The 19944-nt window shown below is 38.2% G+C and overlaps 1 protein-coding gene across 1 annotated transcript in view; it reads left to right on the forward strand.

Moving 5' to 3' along the window:
- The window catches only part of SPAG16 (sperm associated antigen 16), a 1274471-nt gene that overhangs the window by 232054 nt on the left and 1022473 nt on the right, over window positions 1-19944 (forward strand). The window contains exon 10 of the mRNA XM_089672306.1: window positions 15477-15610. Within this exon, the coding sequence (XP_089528432.1) occupies window positions 15477-15610 (134 nt within the window). The remainder of the gene's footprint in view (window positions 1-15476; window positions 15611-19944) is intronic.

Genomic DNA, 19944 nt, shown 5'->3' on the forward strand with positions numbered 1-19944 from the left:
TACAGGGAGTAATGCGTACTGTTCCTCCTGTCAGACAGCCCTTGTGTCCTTGGGACTTGAACATTTCTTGGTAGTTTTACAGAAAGCACCATTTGAACCTATCGGGGAGATTCTGTTAGTTTTGCTAAGTCGAAAGGTTCTGTTTTTGGTGGCAGTCACGTCTGCAAGAAGGGCATCAGAGTTGGCAGCTTTCTTGTAGGGAACCATTTTTGGTTTTACATCAGGATAAGGTGGTGTTACGGCGTAATCCATCCTTTTTTTGCCAAAGGTGGTTTTTAGTTTTCATCTCAATCAGGAATTTATTCTGCCTTCATTCTGTCCTAAGCCTTAATCAGAAATTGGAAAAAGAAAGATCTTTGAAAGCCCTGGATGTAGTTCAGGCAACAAGGTCTTTTTGAGAATGATGGCACAGATTAGATATACTGGTTCATTTTGCCAGAAGGTCCCAGAAGAGGACAGGTGGCATCCAAATCCACTATTTCTAAGTGGATTTGTCAGTTAATCAGTCAAGCCTATTGTTTGAAGATCAGGGTTCCACCCTTTTGGGTGAAAGCACACACTACCAGGAGTGTGAGGGCATCTTGGACTATCCGCCACCAGGCATTAGTTGCTCAGGTTTGCAAGGCTGCTACATGGTCTTCCGTTCATACATTCACAAGGTTTTACTAGGTGGATGCCAGAACCACAGAGGATTCTGCCTTTGGCTGCAGTGATTTATGTACAGCTGAATAGCTCCTTTTTTGGGATGTTGGCGATGGTTATTGTGATGTCACCCACCACTCAAGGTTATTGCTTTGGGACATCCCACATAGTCATTATTATGGCCTGTGCTATGTCCCATAATGTACGATAAAGAATATTGGATTTTTGCTACATACTTACCTGTAAAATCCATTTCTTGGAGTACATCATGGGACACAGAGGTCCTTCCCCTTTCTGGATTTTCACTGCTTGCTACAAAAAGTACTTCCTGTGTAGGAGGGGTTATATGGGGGATGACTTCCTATTTGGTCAGCCAGTGTCCATTCACTTATAGCTGGCATATAACCCACTTAGTCAGTATTATGGCCTGCTCTGTGTCTCATGATGTACTCCAAGAAATTGATTTTACAGCTATGTATATTTAAAAAATCCAATTTTTTTTCCCTGTGACAAACTCCCCCATTTCTTTTAAAGGTTTTACTCCTAAAAGAAATGTGGGAAAATCTTCTGGACTGGGTTACACACAGAAATTAAAACCCAACAGAAATCCTAACTCTTCCCTAGTCTATCTAAACCTAGGTTAGGTAGGGAGGTCCCCTAAGAAAACAGTGGGTCATTCAGTATGTCAATTAAAAAAAAATATGCTATTGGCTAGTATTTGATGAATAGGTACAACCTACTGTCAACACGACATGAAATGATGCTCAGAAAAACCACAACAATCTTGTTTTTAATTGAAATAAGTATATTAAGGTAGGATATCACAAGTCTGCCAAATGTTTTTCAGACTTACAGGTCATTTCAGTCTTTTATAATGATGTAGGAATATATAGAGTTAGTCCATGTAGAAATAAAGAAGAGAATGCAGCACTAAAGTGAATTTCAGATTGAAAGTCTATTGAAAACATGTACAGAGAAGGCAGTGTACAAGACTGATGTGTTTTAGGCTGGTGTAATGTCTTGAAGAACACTGATACTTAACCAGTAAATAAATTCTGTAAAGGAAACGAAGAAGTAGACTCTGTACTTGGTTCTTCTAGTAATGAAACTTTTATTGAACTTTTTTTTATACAATAGCAATATAGCAGGAATGGGTTGTAGAAGCATTTCGTGTGATAGTCTCAACTGTCAGCACCTGCTCACCAGCTCAGAACATCATTTTGACAATAGGTCTTCTACATTCTGCTTTAATCAGTATAGAAAAGCAGGAATTAACATTTTTTCCAAAAATACTTTAAAGACCGATTCCAGCCACAGACAAAAAAAAACATAATGTAACACAGCACTCCTTTATATATCAAATATCCTTTATAGCCTCAAGAAACGAGAACGGTCATCAGTACATCAGAACTGATCAATTTTCAAATATATATACACACCATAGTTCGTAGACGCTTTCACACAAACCAATAACACCTATTGGGATTTTTTTAACAAACATGTAGCAGAATGCATTTTGGCATAACATTTTTAAGAAGTTAGATTTTTGGGATTTGTTAATAGGATATGTTTTATAACAAAGTAGAAAATATATCTTTTTAAAAATGTTTAGTTTTTTTTCATTCATATATATAAAAAAACTCAGTAGTGATCAGATAGCACCAAAAGAAAGCTCTTTGCCAGTTAAAATAATGCAGCGCTGAATAACAAAAAGGGGGTAAAACCTTCCTGAGCTCAAGTGGTAAATTCAGCTTGTGCAGGTTTACTCTTTAGCCTGTAGTCCATTGTTAAATATAATATTAACACTCATACGGGGAGCTAACTCCCTGTTTAATGGACTGGTGTCTCCTCCCTGGGTTACCAGTCACTTCAAAGCCCCACTGCTAGAGATAGAAGGAAAGCTAGATTCTAGCAAAGTCTCTACTGTCCCAGCCCAGCTTCACCCCTTCTGCTGCTACCACCTCTCCCTACAGCTATGTCCTGCAGCTCTGCTGCCAAAGATCTGAGGACAGTTAGAGAGTAGTTTGAGTGGACAGGGCCACAGTAGCTAGGGCAGAGCTCTGCAGGTATGACAGGACAGAAGTGGGGAAAGAACACAATCTAAATTATCTGAGCCAATCTTGTAATTGCAACAATCATAGGGTTATTTTAGCCTCTTTCCCTACTGCAACCTCTGTGCAGTCCATATTTAATATTCCTCTTTGTGCTGTTTTTACTAAATAGGAGGTAAAGGTTACCCAGAACAGATGCTTTATCCTCTTTTCCTCTTCCCACCTCTTTGCAGTCTGTGTACTTTCTGTGTGCTTTGTAGCCTGCAATTCTTCCCCCTATTCTGTAAAGGAATAACAGAGAGGGTCGGTATACAAGTTGCACATAAGGAATAGGGCCTGGATATACAGGTGCTCTGTCAAGTTGATAAGCAATAAGGATGCAATACATGTTCTCTTGCAGTGAGTTTTGTGTACAGTTTTGTGCAACTAAAGATGGTCATAGTCTGCTGAAATTTAAGCTGATTCCAGCAAAACGAACCTATATTAGAGCTGTGAGTGGCCCTGTTGACAACACCCGGCTCTACAAAACTCACAAAGCTGGGTGTGGGCCAAACAATGACAAAGTTGAAATACAATATCTGGCAGTGCAGATTCCTCTATCCACTTTGTTTAATAAGAATGGCGTAATCTATTGACTTTCTCTTGTTTAGTCCACAGCAGAATGAGGGAAATCTAAGCATGTGTGGCTAGCTTAAATTGTGGGTTTCCCAAGGAAGATAGAGGAGGTGTCTGCTCTAGTGTCTCCACCTACAGATCCACCAATAGCCTTAAGAGCTTGCCTAAAGAAACCATCTGTGGGTCACTCCTCCCAGTGACTATAAGAAGGCCATCCTTGTCAATAGTCACTGACTACTCAGCGTCTAAAGTTCAATGCTGCTTTGGAGTTTGGATTATTCTTTAGTTTCAATCACCTGTTCTTGTGTTACTTTATTTCTCATTGTAAAAACGCATGCAGTTTGAAGTAGATGTGTGAGTTATTCATTAATGCTACACAGTTGTACCTTTTATAGGGGTTTTGCACATTTATATTGCAGCTGTGTGTTATTTTAATTTATTTTTATAGGTTTTTATTAAAAAATATATATGTGTATAGGAGTATTATGGGATTATTATGGCATGTAGAATGTAGAATATCAGGAATATTCTCTTTTAATTTTGTAGCATGTTTGCTTTTATAAAATAAATAGGTTGGCCGAGAAAAGCTGGATACACACAGATTGAGTTCATGTGTAGCCCTCTCTGTTCTGAAGAAACTGATTGTTAGTCCGACTTCTGTTAAACAGTCATCCTTGAAAACCAACATTTGATGAGCTGCTGCATCCAGTGGCTGGAGCATTGATCAGTGTTTTCTGATTGGGGGGAAGTCCCTGCTTTCTGAATACAATAGCATAGTGGGGGAGAGCCCTGCATCCACATCACTTCTGTGATTTTGAACAATGGTTGGATGAATAAAAAACTGTGTATATCCAGCTTAAGAAGGGAAGGGAGGTCTAATATATTTTGAAGTCTGTACTTTTTAGTAATTGATACTTATGAAATGATAAAAACTGGCTAAGTCACCAGGGCTCAAAAAAGTGAGTAGTGCAAAGGGACAAAGATCAGGTTGTTTTTCTTCTGTCTTTATCTAATTTAGAAACATAGGTTACAAGTCAGGAAATTTTTTTAAAGATTTGGGAATTAAATCAAGGGTTTTTGCCTGTTGCCAGTATTATCTAATATAAACTTTATTTTAAATTGGCAAATTGATCCACATTTTTATTTTTACCGCATGCATCCTGCTCAGTGTGAGGCAAAAATAATCTTTTTTCATCATAAAACTTGCATAGATGAATAGTTAGATACATACATAACTTCTCAGTTTGCGTTACAGCTCTCAATCCACCAATTTTCATATATAAAGAACAACAAAATTTCCTGTTTTTATCAATCTATCTGCTGTGGGAAAATACACAGGCAGATAAATTGACAGGTATAGGTGAATCAGAGTGACTTGCGAGCCACAGGTGTGATAATTACTAGAGGATCGCAAACATGAAACACATAACTACAACTGTGTTGGAAATATCTACAAATATATGTTGCACTCCTAAATACTTCTCAATAAATAATGAAATTATTACCATTAAATTAATTCAAATTATGATACAAATAACTAATAAAAGTGTATAAATACCAAAAAATATTTAAATAGATAATTTCAACTAATCAATCTCCTCCAAATAAATATCAAAATGATTCCACATGAAATACTCCTCTAAAAAAATATTTTACCAAGTGCTCATAAATCATCTATTAGTGACATGATGTACTTACTAATACCCTCAATTTCATTTATATTCATAATACCCTCATTTAATATAATAAAAATAATAAACCAACTAATAACCCTCAACTAAAACGCATTTAAATGATCCCCCATAAATAAAAATAACCAAATGCTCATAAATAATTAGTAGTGATTAGTATGAATCCAAATATCATCAAAATAATAGTCCCATTGAATAAACAATTGTTTATATATAGTGACTTGGTGCTTGTTGTTCTTCAATTTGTGACTTTGGTGAATCCTTCAAATAGTGAAGATGTGCGCTCACCTCCTTTGATGCCTGCAATTAGGCTATACACGCTTTAGGTTCACTTTCCCTGGAACCTGCTGGACATATACTTTTGCTGGTAAAATTGGGAGATCCTTCCTTTAGGAGTAATGGATGTATCCTCTGGTGGCTGATTATCCCCTCAGGGATTACACACTCCTTTTGTTATCTCAGACCTCCTAATTATCCTCTCCTTGTGTTACTCCGCATACAGGAAGAAATAGAGGACATAGTGCTTTACCTTTTAAAACTTTTTATTCCCACCATCCAAGTATTAAACTCACATTAGACAGGTTTAAATAACGCAATATCCCATTGGAAATCCTCTGCTGGCCTCTGAGTCATACACCTGCCGTCTATCGTGTTGTGCAGCTCCTCTCTGAGTGATGACGTAGCCCCTCCCCCACGCGTTACGCCTCCAATCTCGTGGCTTCATCAGGGGGTTGTGATTGGTCAATCACTCATCCATTGCCAGCTTATATATATCCCGTCTTCCATTTTCCCGTAGATGTACTGGAGGCGGCCATGTTAGATTAGATTGTAAAAAATGTATTAGAACCCCCAAGGCCACTCACGAATACTCTAAGTTTCTTCAATGGGACAGGATTTTACAGATGTGGTCATTGTTATAGCTGTAGAAGAACTCATGCAAACCCAAGATGTAGAAATAAATTTATCAATCCCTTAAATGGTAAACAGTATGAAATAGACCAATTTATTACGTGTAGTACTAAAGGCGTAGTATACGCCTTAAAATGTCCGTGTAATCGATTATATATAGGACGCACTAAGAGGAGTCTTAAAGAGCGTATGAAAGAACACAATATTAGTATAGGCTATAAATACCATCATTTACCGCTACATTTTAAATCACATCACCATCAAGAAGTAGAGAAAATAGAATTTTGGGGTTTAGTCAAACACAATCCACACTGGAGAGGTGACAATTTAGTCCATGAAATAAGTAAAAAAGAATCATTTTGGATTTATGAGTTAGTAAGTTTAGCACCAGATGGTTTGAACAAGGATTTTGATTTATCCTGCTTTATCAGTGACATTTAGGTTTGGATAATACGTACATATATGATAGGATGATATATTTTTTGGTTTTAAGTATGTAGAACATGTAAGTGGGGGAGAGTACTTTTTACATTCGGTATGAATTTAAAACAGCTCCAGACCTGTATATTGAGTGTGAGGGATTCTTTCTGCACCATTTAAAATGTTTATTTTAATAAATATTTTTTTTAATTATTATCTTTTTATTAATTTTTTTTTTTTTATTAAAATTTTTTTTCTTTTTTATTAATTGTTTTTTTTTTATTAATTGTTTTTTTTTTTAATTTAAATTATTTGTTGATTTTATATAATTATTATTTGTTTAATGATATCATTATTTGTTATTTATGCCATTTTTTTAATTGGCACACTTATTTTAAATCGTTATATGTATTATTAAAAAAAATTGTAATGCATAGTAAAAGAAGAGGTTGTTTAAATCCAGGCAGTCCGATGAGTCGTATGCAAAGTATCTTTCCGAGATAGTAGCGTAGTAATTGAAACAAATGTGTCAAAAGGAAGGAGAGTTTGTGCTTCCAATTGACCCCAAAAACATGGCCGCCTCCAGTACATCTACGGGAAAATGGAGGACGGGATATATATAAGTTGGCAATGGATGAGTGATTGACCTATCACAACCCCCTGATGAAGATACCAGTTTGGAGGCGTAACGCGTAGGGGAGGGGCTACGTCATCACTCGGAGAGGAGCTGCACAACACGATAGACGGCAGGTGTATGACTCAGAGGCCAGCAGAGGATTTCCAATGGGATATTGCGTTATTTAAACCTGTCTAATGTGAGTTTAATACTTGGATGGTGGGAATAAAAAGTTTTAAAAGGTAAAGCACTATGTCCTCTATTTCTTCCTGTATGCGGAGTAACACAAGGAGAGGATAATTAGGAGGTCTGAGATAACAAAAGGAGTGTGTAATCCCTGAGGGGATAATCAGCCACCAGAGGATACATCCATTACTCCTAAAGGAAGGATCTCCCAATTTTACCAGCAAAAGTATATGTCCAGCAGGTTCCAGGGAAAGTGAACCGAAAGCGTGTATAGCCTAATTGCAGGCATCAAAGGAGGTGAGCGCACATCTTCACTATTTGAAGGATTCACAAAAGTCACAAATTGAAGAACAACAAGCACCAAGTCACTATATATAAACAATTGTTTATTCAATGGGACTATTATTTTGATGATATTTGGATTCATACTAATCACTACTAATTATTTATGAGCATTTGGTTATTTTTATTTATGGGGGATCATTTAAATGCGTTTTAGTTGAGGGTTATTAGTTGGTTTATTATTTTTATTATATTAAATGAGGGTATTATGAATATAAATGAAATTGAGGGTATTAGTAAGTACATCATGTCACTAACAGATGATTTATGAGCACTTGGTAAAATATTTGTTTAGAGGAGTATTTCATGTGGAATCATTTTGATATTTATTTGGAGGAGATTGATTAGTTGAAATTATCTATTTAAATATTTTTTGGTATTTATACACTTTTATTAGTTATTTGTATCATAATTTGAATTAATTTAATGGTAATAATTTAATTATTATTTATTGAGAAGTATTTAGGAGCGCAACATATATTTGCAGATAAATTGACAGCTAGATTAACAAAAATAAATATAGGTGAATAGGTAGACAGCTAAATTAACAAACTAAGCTGGAGGTCAATGGCTATATTGACAATCCAATCAATGCATAGATTGACAGCTGAAATTGAAAATAAAAAATATTAAATAAAATTTAGCTACACCTTTTAAGCTCTGTAATTGAATTTAAGCCTTGTGGAGTGATTATTGTCTTTTTTTCATCCCTTCCAATTATGCAGTTACCCAACCATGTAAAAGGACTCAGAAATGCATTAAAGTCTATCAGTTTTTTTTTCAGTATTGGAAAACTAGAGAAAATTTAGAAAAGTGTCCTCTCAGCTGAAGTACACCAACTCCTAATATACAGGTATATCATAGCTCAACCCAGCAGGATTGTGTGCTACAGACATCAGACTTATTAAATTAGACCTATGGTCAAACTATATAATCACATATGTGAAGTAGGCTTACCCATACCAGTAAGACCAGGCTCCTTTTCTAAGTACACCATTGGATAGGCTCTATCTTTCGTAGGGTGACTGTGCTCTTCTTCAGTGAAATCACTGCGGTGTTGTTGCCCTTGCTGCTGCTGTAGCTGCGTAGACGTTGGATGCCAGCATTTTTGCCTCTCCTGAAACAGCAAGGGTAACAATGCTGCAGTGAACAGCCATGCCTAGCTCCATTCACCTCTCTTTACATTGATAGCAAGCTGCTCTATCTGCAGGAACATAGGAAAATGATGTAAAACCCCTGCAAAGTCTTTCCTACCCCTTCATCACTGTCTATCAGAGTGCAAGAAAAATCCTGCTGCATTTACCATTTGTATCCTCGTTCATGCTATGATCCATGCCATCCTATGACATAATCATATTAATTTGTAAGTGCAATCTGTGGTGTAAATTCTTTAAAGATCTTTAGCATAGCCATGTGGGACATTCAAAGCAATAACGCAGGCACTACTCTTAAAGGAAACCTTTCATGAGTGATACATTGAGGCTTTCATTGCTGTCTTTTCCTGCTATCCCCCTGACCCTCTTGCTGTAGTATTTTAAATCCCTGACATGAAACAGGTATGCAAATAAAGACTTCCAACTTTTCTGTGACTTTTCTGATCTGCAGACTTGTTCAGGTTTAGTGACTCTTAACTATTGAATCTAGTGGTAATCATGACGGGTTGATTACTAGCATTTGCAGAAACGGTCAGCAATAGCAGTCCAGGTTTTTCTTTAGTGACAGTATATTTTCAAGTCTTTTCTGATGGCATATCTCTATAATTGCAAACACTAAATAATGCATGAAGTAAATATTGAATTATGCCTGAGGAAATGTTATTGCCTTTGAACATGTTCATTTAATTACAGGGAAGCTACATTTATCTCTTAAGTAAAAGTTTATTTAAAGCTAAAACTTTTTTTTATATTTTTTAGGAATAGGGGGAAGCTTTAAACTTTTTTAAACTAAAAAAAAGTGTTTTTTTTGTTTTTTTCATTCGTGTAACATTGAGGTTATTTACCTTAACTTCCTGATTAACTTGGATAAAACAGGAAATGAGAAGAAATATTTCCAAAGTGGGGGACATTTCTTTGTAGACAGGTGTAACAAAAATCAAATGCCCCCAATGGAAGATTTCCTGTCTGTTCTTGTTTTCCTTCACTTTGAGAACCAGTGACAGTTATCACCTGGACAAATAGTGTGTATCCCCAGCAGGGACACAGACAGAAATAAAAATGTTAATGTCTTATAACAAATCCATGCAGTACAGAAGAGAGCAAGAGAGTCATCCGCAGTGATCAGGAGTGATCCTTCAAGGGAGCCATGATCCATCTACCCAGCTATGTGGACTATGTAGTTTAGAAAATGGGAAAAATTTGAAAGGTACCTCCTAAGACAATTAATTTAGCAGACCAGTAATAGTTGGAGTAAACATAAAGTTTGCTCACCTGGGTTCACTGCCAGGAGAACACAATATAGTTTCCACTTCTGTGGGCAACTATACACAACTTTGCTGGTTTACCATGATCCTTCCAGGCTGGTCAGTGCTCAGCGGAATGAATAAATTCTGGACCACTGACAACTTCTCCCAGTATTCTGCATCCAACAATGCCTCTCATTGGGCAGCCACTGATGGGTGTAACTCACGTGCATGGCATTGGAGTTGCATCATCCTGGCATCTAGCCCCATTCTCTCACGAGCGGGCCAGGGGTATGCACTGCACTGCATGTACACATCCACAATCTCTTTTGCCAAATATCTCTACCTCCTACCAATTTGTTCTGGGATGGAGGGGGAAAGGGTGGGTTAGTTCTACTTTATAACCCCCCCCCCATTTTACATCCTCTCAAGCACTGCTGTTAGCTTTTTTCTAGGAAAGCTAAAAGGATTTAGATACCAAAAGCTTCTAGCTTATTTAGCAAGAGTTAACACATTATACCTTTTGGCATGATTTAATCTTGATCACATTTCTGACAATCTAAAAGAAACATTGGTGTCTACTTCATATCCACATTAAGAACTAGTGGGTATTGTGAAATGCAGTGTTCTTGACAAACTTAGCCTGTAAAGTACTGATGAGTTGTGATGGAGACTGTACAGCTGATATTAAATATTGACCCTGTACATCTAGAGACCTCATCTCTTACTGCCCTTGAAAGCGTTGTGTAAAATATTCCCTACCCTAAAGGTGCCAAATTCCAGCTTTTAAAACATGTTTTGAAGGGAAATGTTGATGTCATAGTAAGGGCAATATTAGGAAACATTGCTTGATCCAGTTAAACAATTGGGGAGTTTTTACTTTTGCATTTACTGTCTGATCACCCTGCTAATAGTAAGCACAATTAAATTATATCACCAAATGTTTGTGGACACCTGACAACATGTGAGCTTGTTGTTGATCCCTTTTCAACCTTGGCTCATAGTGCTGAGCTTCCCTCTACCAGTCTGAATGTGGTGCACAGAGGATTGCAGGAAATCATTATAAAGATTGAATCGGTTACAAATGTTAACTGTGTTTAAAATGCTGAGCTTTGAATTAAAGCAAAACTTCACTTTTTCGATCAACATTGGCTATTTGTAATCCTTCTGCTTCTAGCATTAGTAAATAGATTGGAAAGTATTTCATGTTTACTCCTTTTGAACTTTTTTTTGTTTTACGTTTCTTAAGTTACTTACTGGTTTCCATGCCTAGGCAAATGATGTCATACATCCCAGGAGTCTTCAGGAAGGGCCTTCTCAGATAAGTGCACCGTCCAGCCTGCATGCCTGAGCTAAGGGCAGATGTATTCCAGGGAGTAAATGCTGCATGAATCATCTGCTTTTACTCAAGGTGACCACATCTAGAAATGCTAGGGGGTGTTTTTGTAAGTGCTTTCTCAGCAAAATAAAGTATGTTGACCTGGATGGATAGGGCTTTGTTTTGAATAATAAAAATTAATTAAATAGAATTTTTGGTTTGTGGCACTCGGATGTGTACTAAAAACACAAAATTAAAAGTTGGCTAAACACAGCTTGAATTTTGGCAGAGAAATGAATGGAGTAGGGTGGAAAAAAAATTGACTGAACAATGACTTCAGCCAATCTACTACAGCCATGGTTTCGGTTTTCTGACAGCTGAGGATGACTGTCAGAATACAATAGCTCGCAGTAGAAGATTAAGCTATTCACGTTGTTTAGCATGGGTGCAGGAATTGAGCATTTTTCTCTTCAGTCCTCATTTGTAAATGCCTGTATATATGCTAATTAAATGTTCACAGTACAGTTAAAGGAAAAATGTTTTTCAAGGGAAAAAAAAGAAATAAAAGTTTTTTGTTTAAAAACACTTTTTTTTTCTAGAGGAAAAACAGCAACAATAACACAATGAAACTGTTCTTTGGTCGTAACATTTCGAAGCACGTTGATATATGAGGATGAAAACCACAAGGAGCGCATTTAACAATCTCATTTTCTGCTTTGATACAGTGGTGAATGCACAAGACCCTTTATACAGTACATAAATTACTTTATTTATAATTACATTATGTATGATATCCCATTGAGCAAGTTATAGTTTAACACATAGAACTATTTACAGAATGAAGCTTGCTTGCTTTATTCTTAAGAGCTTAAGGTTCGTTCCTGCAACTGAAATTCTCAGTCTTCATTGATGGAATGTTTCTGCTGAGGTCCCAAAGAGAAACTGGATGTCACGGATACATACAAAGCAGTCTACCTAGAAGCTCAAAAACAATGCTTAGTGTCATATATTCTTCCCAAGTTTGCTTCTTACTTATGAACATTAGGCCAATGTGGACTATTCTAATTGGTTGTAAATATACTGAGTTTAAAATTCCTTCAGATGTTTCTAATCTATGTTTAATTCTTTGCATATCATCTGAGGTTTCATATTAGTCTAGTGCAATTATGTATTTGACTAATGAAGATAAGAGAGAAAAGGGCAGAACACCACATTTGCATTCTTCTGTCTGCAGCTAAATCAGCCTTAAACCTTTTATTACCGTGAAGGAATCTTTGAAATAGTTTTATGGTCTCTGGGAACCTCTGCCATGTATGATTATATCTATCTTGTGGTACGTTAGCCATTCGTGGCCAATGAAAGAAATGCCCCCTCAATCCCGTGGTCAGCATGCTCAAAATAGTGGTCAGTGTAGGGCCTCCATGCTTTGGGGGACAGTGGTGGTCAGTGAAATAAACATTCTTCACAGAGATAACTAACATAATTTACTGGTGTCAATTTCCGACTTATCGGAGAAGTGGGAAGTTCCAATTGCTCTCATTCTTCTGGCTATGTGAAGTGGCCTTAGTGCCAGAATTAAGCACTCTTCATCAGGCACATGGTCAATCTACCGCTGCTGCCGTCAATGTTCATGGAACCCCTAGCAGCTTCTGGAGGAATGCTGGGGTTCCACTTAACCCTAGTCCAGAAAGGCTGGAGCTAAATATTGTTGTATTTCATGCTGTGAGAGCTGATTAGAGGCTATGTATCTTCAGGGTTCCCTATATATTTTCATGAGCTAGAAGGCAATATTCAAACCTGCTGATCTAATAATCCTTAAGTCAGAAAACTGCCCTAACAGACATGGGCGCCAGCCCTGCAGAATTTGTTTTTCAACCAAAATGATTCCTTCAGCTTTAAATATTATTATGCTGCTTGTAGTTGAATGACTTTAGACAATTGCATTCTAGAACAATATAGGAGACCTGCTACCTGCCCTTTATTATAAAACCTAAAAGCATTCACAGCTGAAAGGAAACAAACACACAGAACTGATCATGTGACTTTGAACTGGTAATCAATATTCTGATTAGAAGTGACTTTAAGGATTTCAAAAGCTACACTTTTAGGTGGAAGAAGTCCAATGCAACCAAATGGCCGCAAGGCTGTAGATAACAATAACAAAGGATCATTTGTGTACTATTAATTTTTATCTGGTCATACCTCAATTTAATTAGTAATTACTACATTAAAGTTTGGTAATTATGACACTATTTTTGCTATTCGATTACAGTGTGATAAAGCCTAGACCTCCCTATTTTTTAATAATAAAGTCAAGTGGGAATGTTAAATAAAACTTTATTATTGCTCATGGGGCTTTTTGATATATATAGTAGAGCAATTATAATGCATACCAGCTAGGCTCTCTCCCAGGAACAATATGTGAAGAATTATGAATGCGCAGTATGATAATAACAAGCAATTATATCATTAAGAATTTGATGCTACACAGATTAATGCCAAGAAAAGATTATGCATCAAGGTTATTTTATCAGTAGGGATGCAAGGTAATATACCAAATAAAATGCTATCTCTGCAATAGGTTTTTTTCCGGAGGCTTTGAAACCTGCAAATGAAGCTGGCCAGAAAAAAAAAAAGTGACAACCCTTATTATCCAACTCGCTTATGGGAAAATGTTCAAACTGATCTGTTTGCTGGAATCATTTACCTGTTAATAGTGAAGGTTAATAAGGTAGATTGGGAAAGAATGCAAATGAAGCTTAAAACAACTGCAGCATTTTGTTGTGATATCTGTTTTAATTAGCTTCTGTAAACTGCAGCTTGTCCATTAACAGCAGTTGTAAAAATCCCAATGCTCACATTTGGTAGCACATGTTACCTTCTACTAAATAGCAGCAAGGAAGCAATGTAGCATAGCAACTAGATGAGGTTACCAAGTGCTTTTAGAAGGCAGCCATTGTGGGGATCAACCCTTAGTCACAGGTGCTAGTTTGTGCTGTTAATGGAGTCTCCTTTAGAAAAAGCTAGCTGCCTGGCTGTTTTATCTAAAGGCTTTAGTGCTTTCTGAGTCAGTGACCCAAAATCTGCAGATACTGTATATAAAGTGTTCATCTAACTCCAGCCATGAAGGCTAAAGTAAAAAGGGTCAATTAACTTCCCTGCATTCCCAGCTCCATATTTTAACCTTTCCTTGCTCCCACCCCATTCCACTGTGGTGCAGGGACCAGAAAAAGAAAGCCCAGTGTAAGCTCCAAACCGACTTGTTAGAACTTATATTGGGTTATGGACTCCTTCCCTGCTCCTGTGTAACAGTGGTGGCCAATTTTGCTCACTTAGGGTACTTGCTGTGTATTTCACTTTGCTATGGGGGCTGACCAGTACCACACAGGAGTGAGGAAAGATGAGTATACACAGTATTTCTGTGGTGGGCAGACTTTTGCCTACATAAAGCAAAGGAAAGTCACTTTCACAGCGGCCCTTATATTGTAACTAAATTCCATGGTGTACAGATGAGCTCTCTCCAAAATGCAAATAGGGTAGACTTCAGTATCCATTCACAGTTCCATCCAATGCCACTGCCATCTCCCTGCTATGTAGTGTACATTGACAAAGAAAAATTTAAGGCATTTGGTAACCGATCCACTTCTATATTTAATTTTTAAAGCTTAACTGAACAAACTGAAGATAAAAGTTGATTGGTTGTCATGCACAGCTGCTCCAGTTTTGATCTTTTACCCCCACAGCGTAATCACTGGTAGCCTGTTTCTTCTAACTTTTCCTCAGTTTCAGGTCTAGTCTCCACCAGGCTCATAGGAAATTTGACACTTCTGAGGTTGCCTATATTCCCTCATTGTGGTTCTTTTCTTTGACCCCTTATATTACTGTAGGACTCCTGACACCAAAAATGGTGACAGGAAGGACTTCCAGCAGATTGACAGCCTCAGCTCTGTTCCTGTGAGGTGTGCGGAGGAGGTGGTGTCTCTTCCCTCCAGTCAGTGCTCAAAACTCTCTTCACTGAGCTCTGCAGTGTGTCATTTCAGCTTTGTGACCCCTTTTATCAAAACTTTAAGACAAACTTTATGAATTCAGCACTTTGAACAGATGTGGAGAAGAGAAAACTGCAGATAAACAGGTACAAACTTATGTAGAAGGTTTTGCTTCATATTTTTATATCATCTGAGGCCAGTCACTTCACTGAGTGTAAATAAGGGTTTACAACCACTTTATAGGAAAATATATATGCTTATGTTTCTGTATTTACAAAAGTTTTGTTCTTATTCACTTTCAGGACTCAGAATTCCCTATGGATACCAGAGTGAACCCTCGTTTGGCTCAACTGAAGGGGAAAAGTAGCCATCTCCTGAAGACAAATGGATACAGCCTGAGCAACACTCTGAAGGCACATGAACTGGCAGTCAGCAGGTAGGGATGTTACTTCTTTATTGGTATGTCTCCATTGGTATGTGGACATTTACAAGCTACTGGTTATGTATCCATTCCTATGAATAGTTCCATTGAAAGGCCTTATTACCTTGGTAAGCATAAAGTCATGGAAGATAAACCTTACCAACAGAGTAATGGCAACAATTCTGCAATAAGTGGGTGCAGCAGTGTACCAGCATCTACAGTGCCTTCAAAAAGTATTCATACCCCTTGAAATTTTCCACATTTTGTCATGTTACAACCAAACAGGTAAATGTATTTTATTTGGATTTTATCTGATAGACCAACAGAAAGTGACACATAATTGTGAAGACAAAGAAAAATGATAAATGGTTTTCAACATTTTTTACAAATAAATATCTGAAAAGTGTGGCCTGCATTTGTATTCAGCCCCCTTTCTACTGATACCCCTAACTAAAATCTACTGGAACCAATTGCTTTGAGGAGTCACCTAACTAGTAAATTGAGTACACCTGTGTGTAATTTAATCTCAGTATAAATACAGCTGTTCTGTGAAGCCCTCAGAGGTTTGTTAGAGAACATTAGTGAACAAACAGCATCATGAAGGCCAAGGAACACACCAGACAGGGATAAAGTTTGAAACAGGGTTAGGTTATAAAAAAGTATCCCAAGCTTTAAACATCTCACGGCGCATTGTTGAATCCATCATTAGAAAATGGAAAGAGTATGGCACAACTGCAAACCTACCAAGACATGGCTATCCACCAAAACTGACAGGCCAGGCAAGGAGAGCATTAATCAGAGAAGCAGCCAAAAAGGCCCATGGTAACTCTGGAGGAGCTGCAGAGATCCAAAGCTCACTTGGGGAAATCTGTCCACGGGACAACTATTAATCATGCACTCCACAAATCTGACCTTTATGGAAGAGTGGCAAGAAGATGGCCATTGTTGAAAGAAATCCATAAGAAATCCTGTTTGCAGTTTGCAAGAAGCCATGTGGGGGTGTTTTTGGCCTAAAAGCAAAATGCTATGTGTGATGGAAAACTAACACTGCACATCACCCTGAACACACCATCGCCACCTTGAAACATGGTAGTGGCACCATCATGTTGTGTGGATGCTTTTCTTCAGTAGGGACAGGGAAGCTGGCCAGAGTTGATGGGAAGATACAGGGCAATCTTAGAAGAAAACCTGTTAGAGTCTGCAAAAGACTTGAGACTGAGGCGGAGGTTCACCTTCCAGCAGAACAACGACCCTAAACTTACAGGCAGAGCTACAATGGAATGGTTTAGATCAGGGGTCTCCAAACTATGGCTCTCCAGGTGTTGAGGAACTGCAAGTTCCATGAGGCTTTGCAAGAATCTGACAACCACAGGCAAGACCCCCAGAGGCATGATGGAACTTGTAGAACTTCAGCAGCTAGAGGGCCATAGTTTGGAGACTCCTGGTTTAGATCAAAGCATAGTCATGCATTAGAATGGCCCAGTTAAAGTTCAGACCTAAATCCAATTGAGAATCTGTGGCAAGACTTGAAAATTGCTGTTCACAGATGCTCTCCATCCAATCTGACAGAGCTTGAGCTAGTTTGCAAAGAAGAATGGGCAAAAATTTCACTCTCTAGATGTGCAGAGATGGTAGTGAAATACCCAAAAGACTTGCAGCTGTAACTGTAGTGAAAGGTGGTTCTACAAAGTATTGACTCACTTATCACATATTTATTTGTAAACAAATTGCGGAAAACGTTTATCATTTTCCTTTCACTGCACAATTATGTGTAATTTTGTGTTGGTCTATCACATAAAATCCCAATAAAATACATTTATGATTTTGGTTGTAACATGGCAAAATGTGGAAAATTTCAAGGGGTATGAATAATTTTTAAAGGCACTGTACTTTATAACTGAAATATGAATTATAATTTATTAGTTTTTTCATACTAGCTGCACTTGTATAGCAAGAGAAATGCATGAGAAGTGCTAAATTGTTATAATGCTTCAATAACTTTTCAATTTAAAACAACACCTTGTTTTAACTGGATTGGAAGGGCTTAGGGCTACTGTTTAAGGGCATCGGTTTACTTTTGTCAACAGTTTTAGAGACATTTTTGATGAATGCGAAACACAATGTGTGAATTTAAAAGGTTAAGCTCATCTTTTACATAAATGAGCCATGCAAACCTACATCCCTGCGCAAGGCTGAGCTCAGTGTTACTGGGATTGGTGAAGAGAGAGCACTGTGCATTTGCATCTCTTGAATCAGAAAGCAAGCTCGTTCCTGCAATGTCTGGGGAGAGCGCCCAATGTCTGCCGTGTACTAGAAATACGTAAAGAAATGTAGAAATTGAAACATTGTCAGGCTTCATGGGTGACAGAAAAGGACTAATGAAAGGTAACTATAATAAGAAATATTTTTACAAATAGAACAGAGCATTTTATGCTACTGGGGCTCCTTGTCTGCATGTAAAAGGTGAACTTTATTTATTTCAGGTACCGTATATACTCGAGTATAAGCCGAGTTTTTCAGCACATTTTTTGTGCTGAAAAACGGCCCCCTCGGCTTATACTCGAGTCAACGTCTGCAGGGAGGGCGCGAGGCTCCGTCAAGGGGGGCGTGTACAGGGGTAGGCAGAGGGCTGCTGTCTCTTACCTGGCTCCCACGATGATCCATCCAGGAAGCTCTGCTCCTTCCGTCACTCCGGCCATTCCCTCACTCCTGCCGCTCGGCTCCGCCTCCTCACCGGTGATTGGCCGCCAGAACTGTAGCTCAGGAAAGGTACACAGGCGGCCAATCACGGGCGAGGAGGCGGAGCCGAGAGGACCCATGAAAATCGAGTGAGGGAAAAGCCGGTAAGTGTGCAGTGCAGAGGTGCTGCTGCAACCACATATGCTGGCTGCAGCAGCGCCATACTGCAACAGGGGTCAGCAAGTGTCATTGGTGTCAGTGGGAGGAATAGTGCCGCATCATTGGTGTCACTGATACTAATGATGGGGCATTATTCCTCCCACTGACACCAACGATGGGGCACTATTCCTCCCAGTGATACCAATGATGGGGCACTATTCCTCCCACTGACACCAATGATGGGGCACTATTCCTCCCACTGACACCAATGATGGGGCACTATTCCTCCCACTGATACCAATGATGGGGCACTATTCCTCCCACTGACACCAATGATGGGGCACTATTCCTCCCACTGATACCCTCGGCTTATACTCGAGTCAATAGTTTTTCCCAGTTTTTTGTGGTAAAATTAGGTACCTCGGCTTATATTCGGGTCGGCTTATACTCGAGTATATACGGTACTTATATAGCGCTGTCAATTTACGCAGCACTTTACATATATATATTGTACATTCACATCAGTCCCTAACCCGCAAGGGGTGTACAATCTAAGGTCCCTAATTCACATTCATACATACACATACTAGGGCCAATTTGAACAGGAATCAATTCACCTACCAGCATGTCTTTTTGAGTGTGGGAGGAAACCGGAGTACCCGGAGGAAACCCACGCAAGCACAGGGAGAACATGCAAACTCCATGCAGGAGGTGTTATGGTTGGGAATCGAACCCATTACCCATTTACTGCAAGGCAGATGTGCTAACCACTAAGCCACTGTACCTCCCCACACACTTTAAATCATATATTATAGAGTGTTCACTGGTGCTTTTTTGTTACTTTTTCCATACATCACATTGCTTTTTTTTATTCTTACATACAAATGCACCCCAAACTAAAGTCAAACTATCCTTGATCTGATCTCAAATTTGAAGCCCATGTACACTAGCCCATTATAGTGCTTTAGCCACACACAAACGTACATTGAGTTGAAGAGTGACAGTTCTAACATGCAGACACTAGGTGGCAGTAGAGACACTGCTTATTTTCAGTGCGCTACAAAACAGGCAGTGTGAAATATTTTGGTATTTACTGGTCAGTGCACCCATAGCCACCCTGAGAGATATGGATAGATGTTTCTACTATAATTGTGCTGGCAGCTCTGCGGCACACGCTTCTTCAGCTTTAAATAATTATGCAATTAAGTGTGTGCACTAAGAATACACAAATACATTGCTGTTAAAAATGTTGGGTATATTGTATGACTGTTTAATGAGCTCATTTTATGTTTTTGTTTGTTTTAAGAACATACTATACATTATTATTTTACATTAGGCTCTAATACAGTGAACATGTGAATTGCTGAACATCTCAAAACAATAATGAATATAAATGCATTTGGCCAGATTTTAAAGTGCTGCTTTTATATCATGTATAGCTTGTAGAAAAATATTTTATCATGAGGCTTTTATAAAGCGTTTTCTTTTCCTTGCTGCCATCATTTTATTCA

This window comes from Staurois parvus, unplaced genomic scaffold, assembly GCF_062004578.1.
Source record: "Staurois parvus isolate SC_StPar_1 unplaced genomic scaffold, SC_StPar_1.0 ptg000011l, whole genome shotgun sequence".
Classification (NCBI taxonomy): Eukaryota; Metazoa; Chordata; class Amphibia; order Anura; family Ranidae; genus Staurois; species Staurois parvus.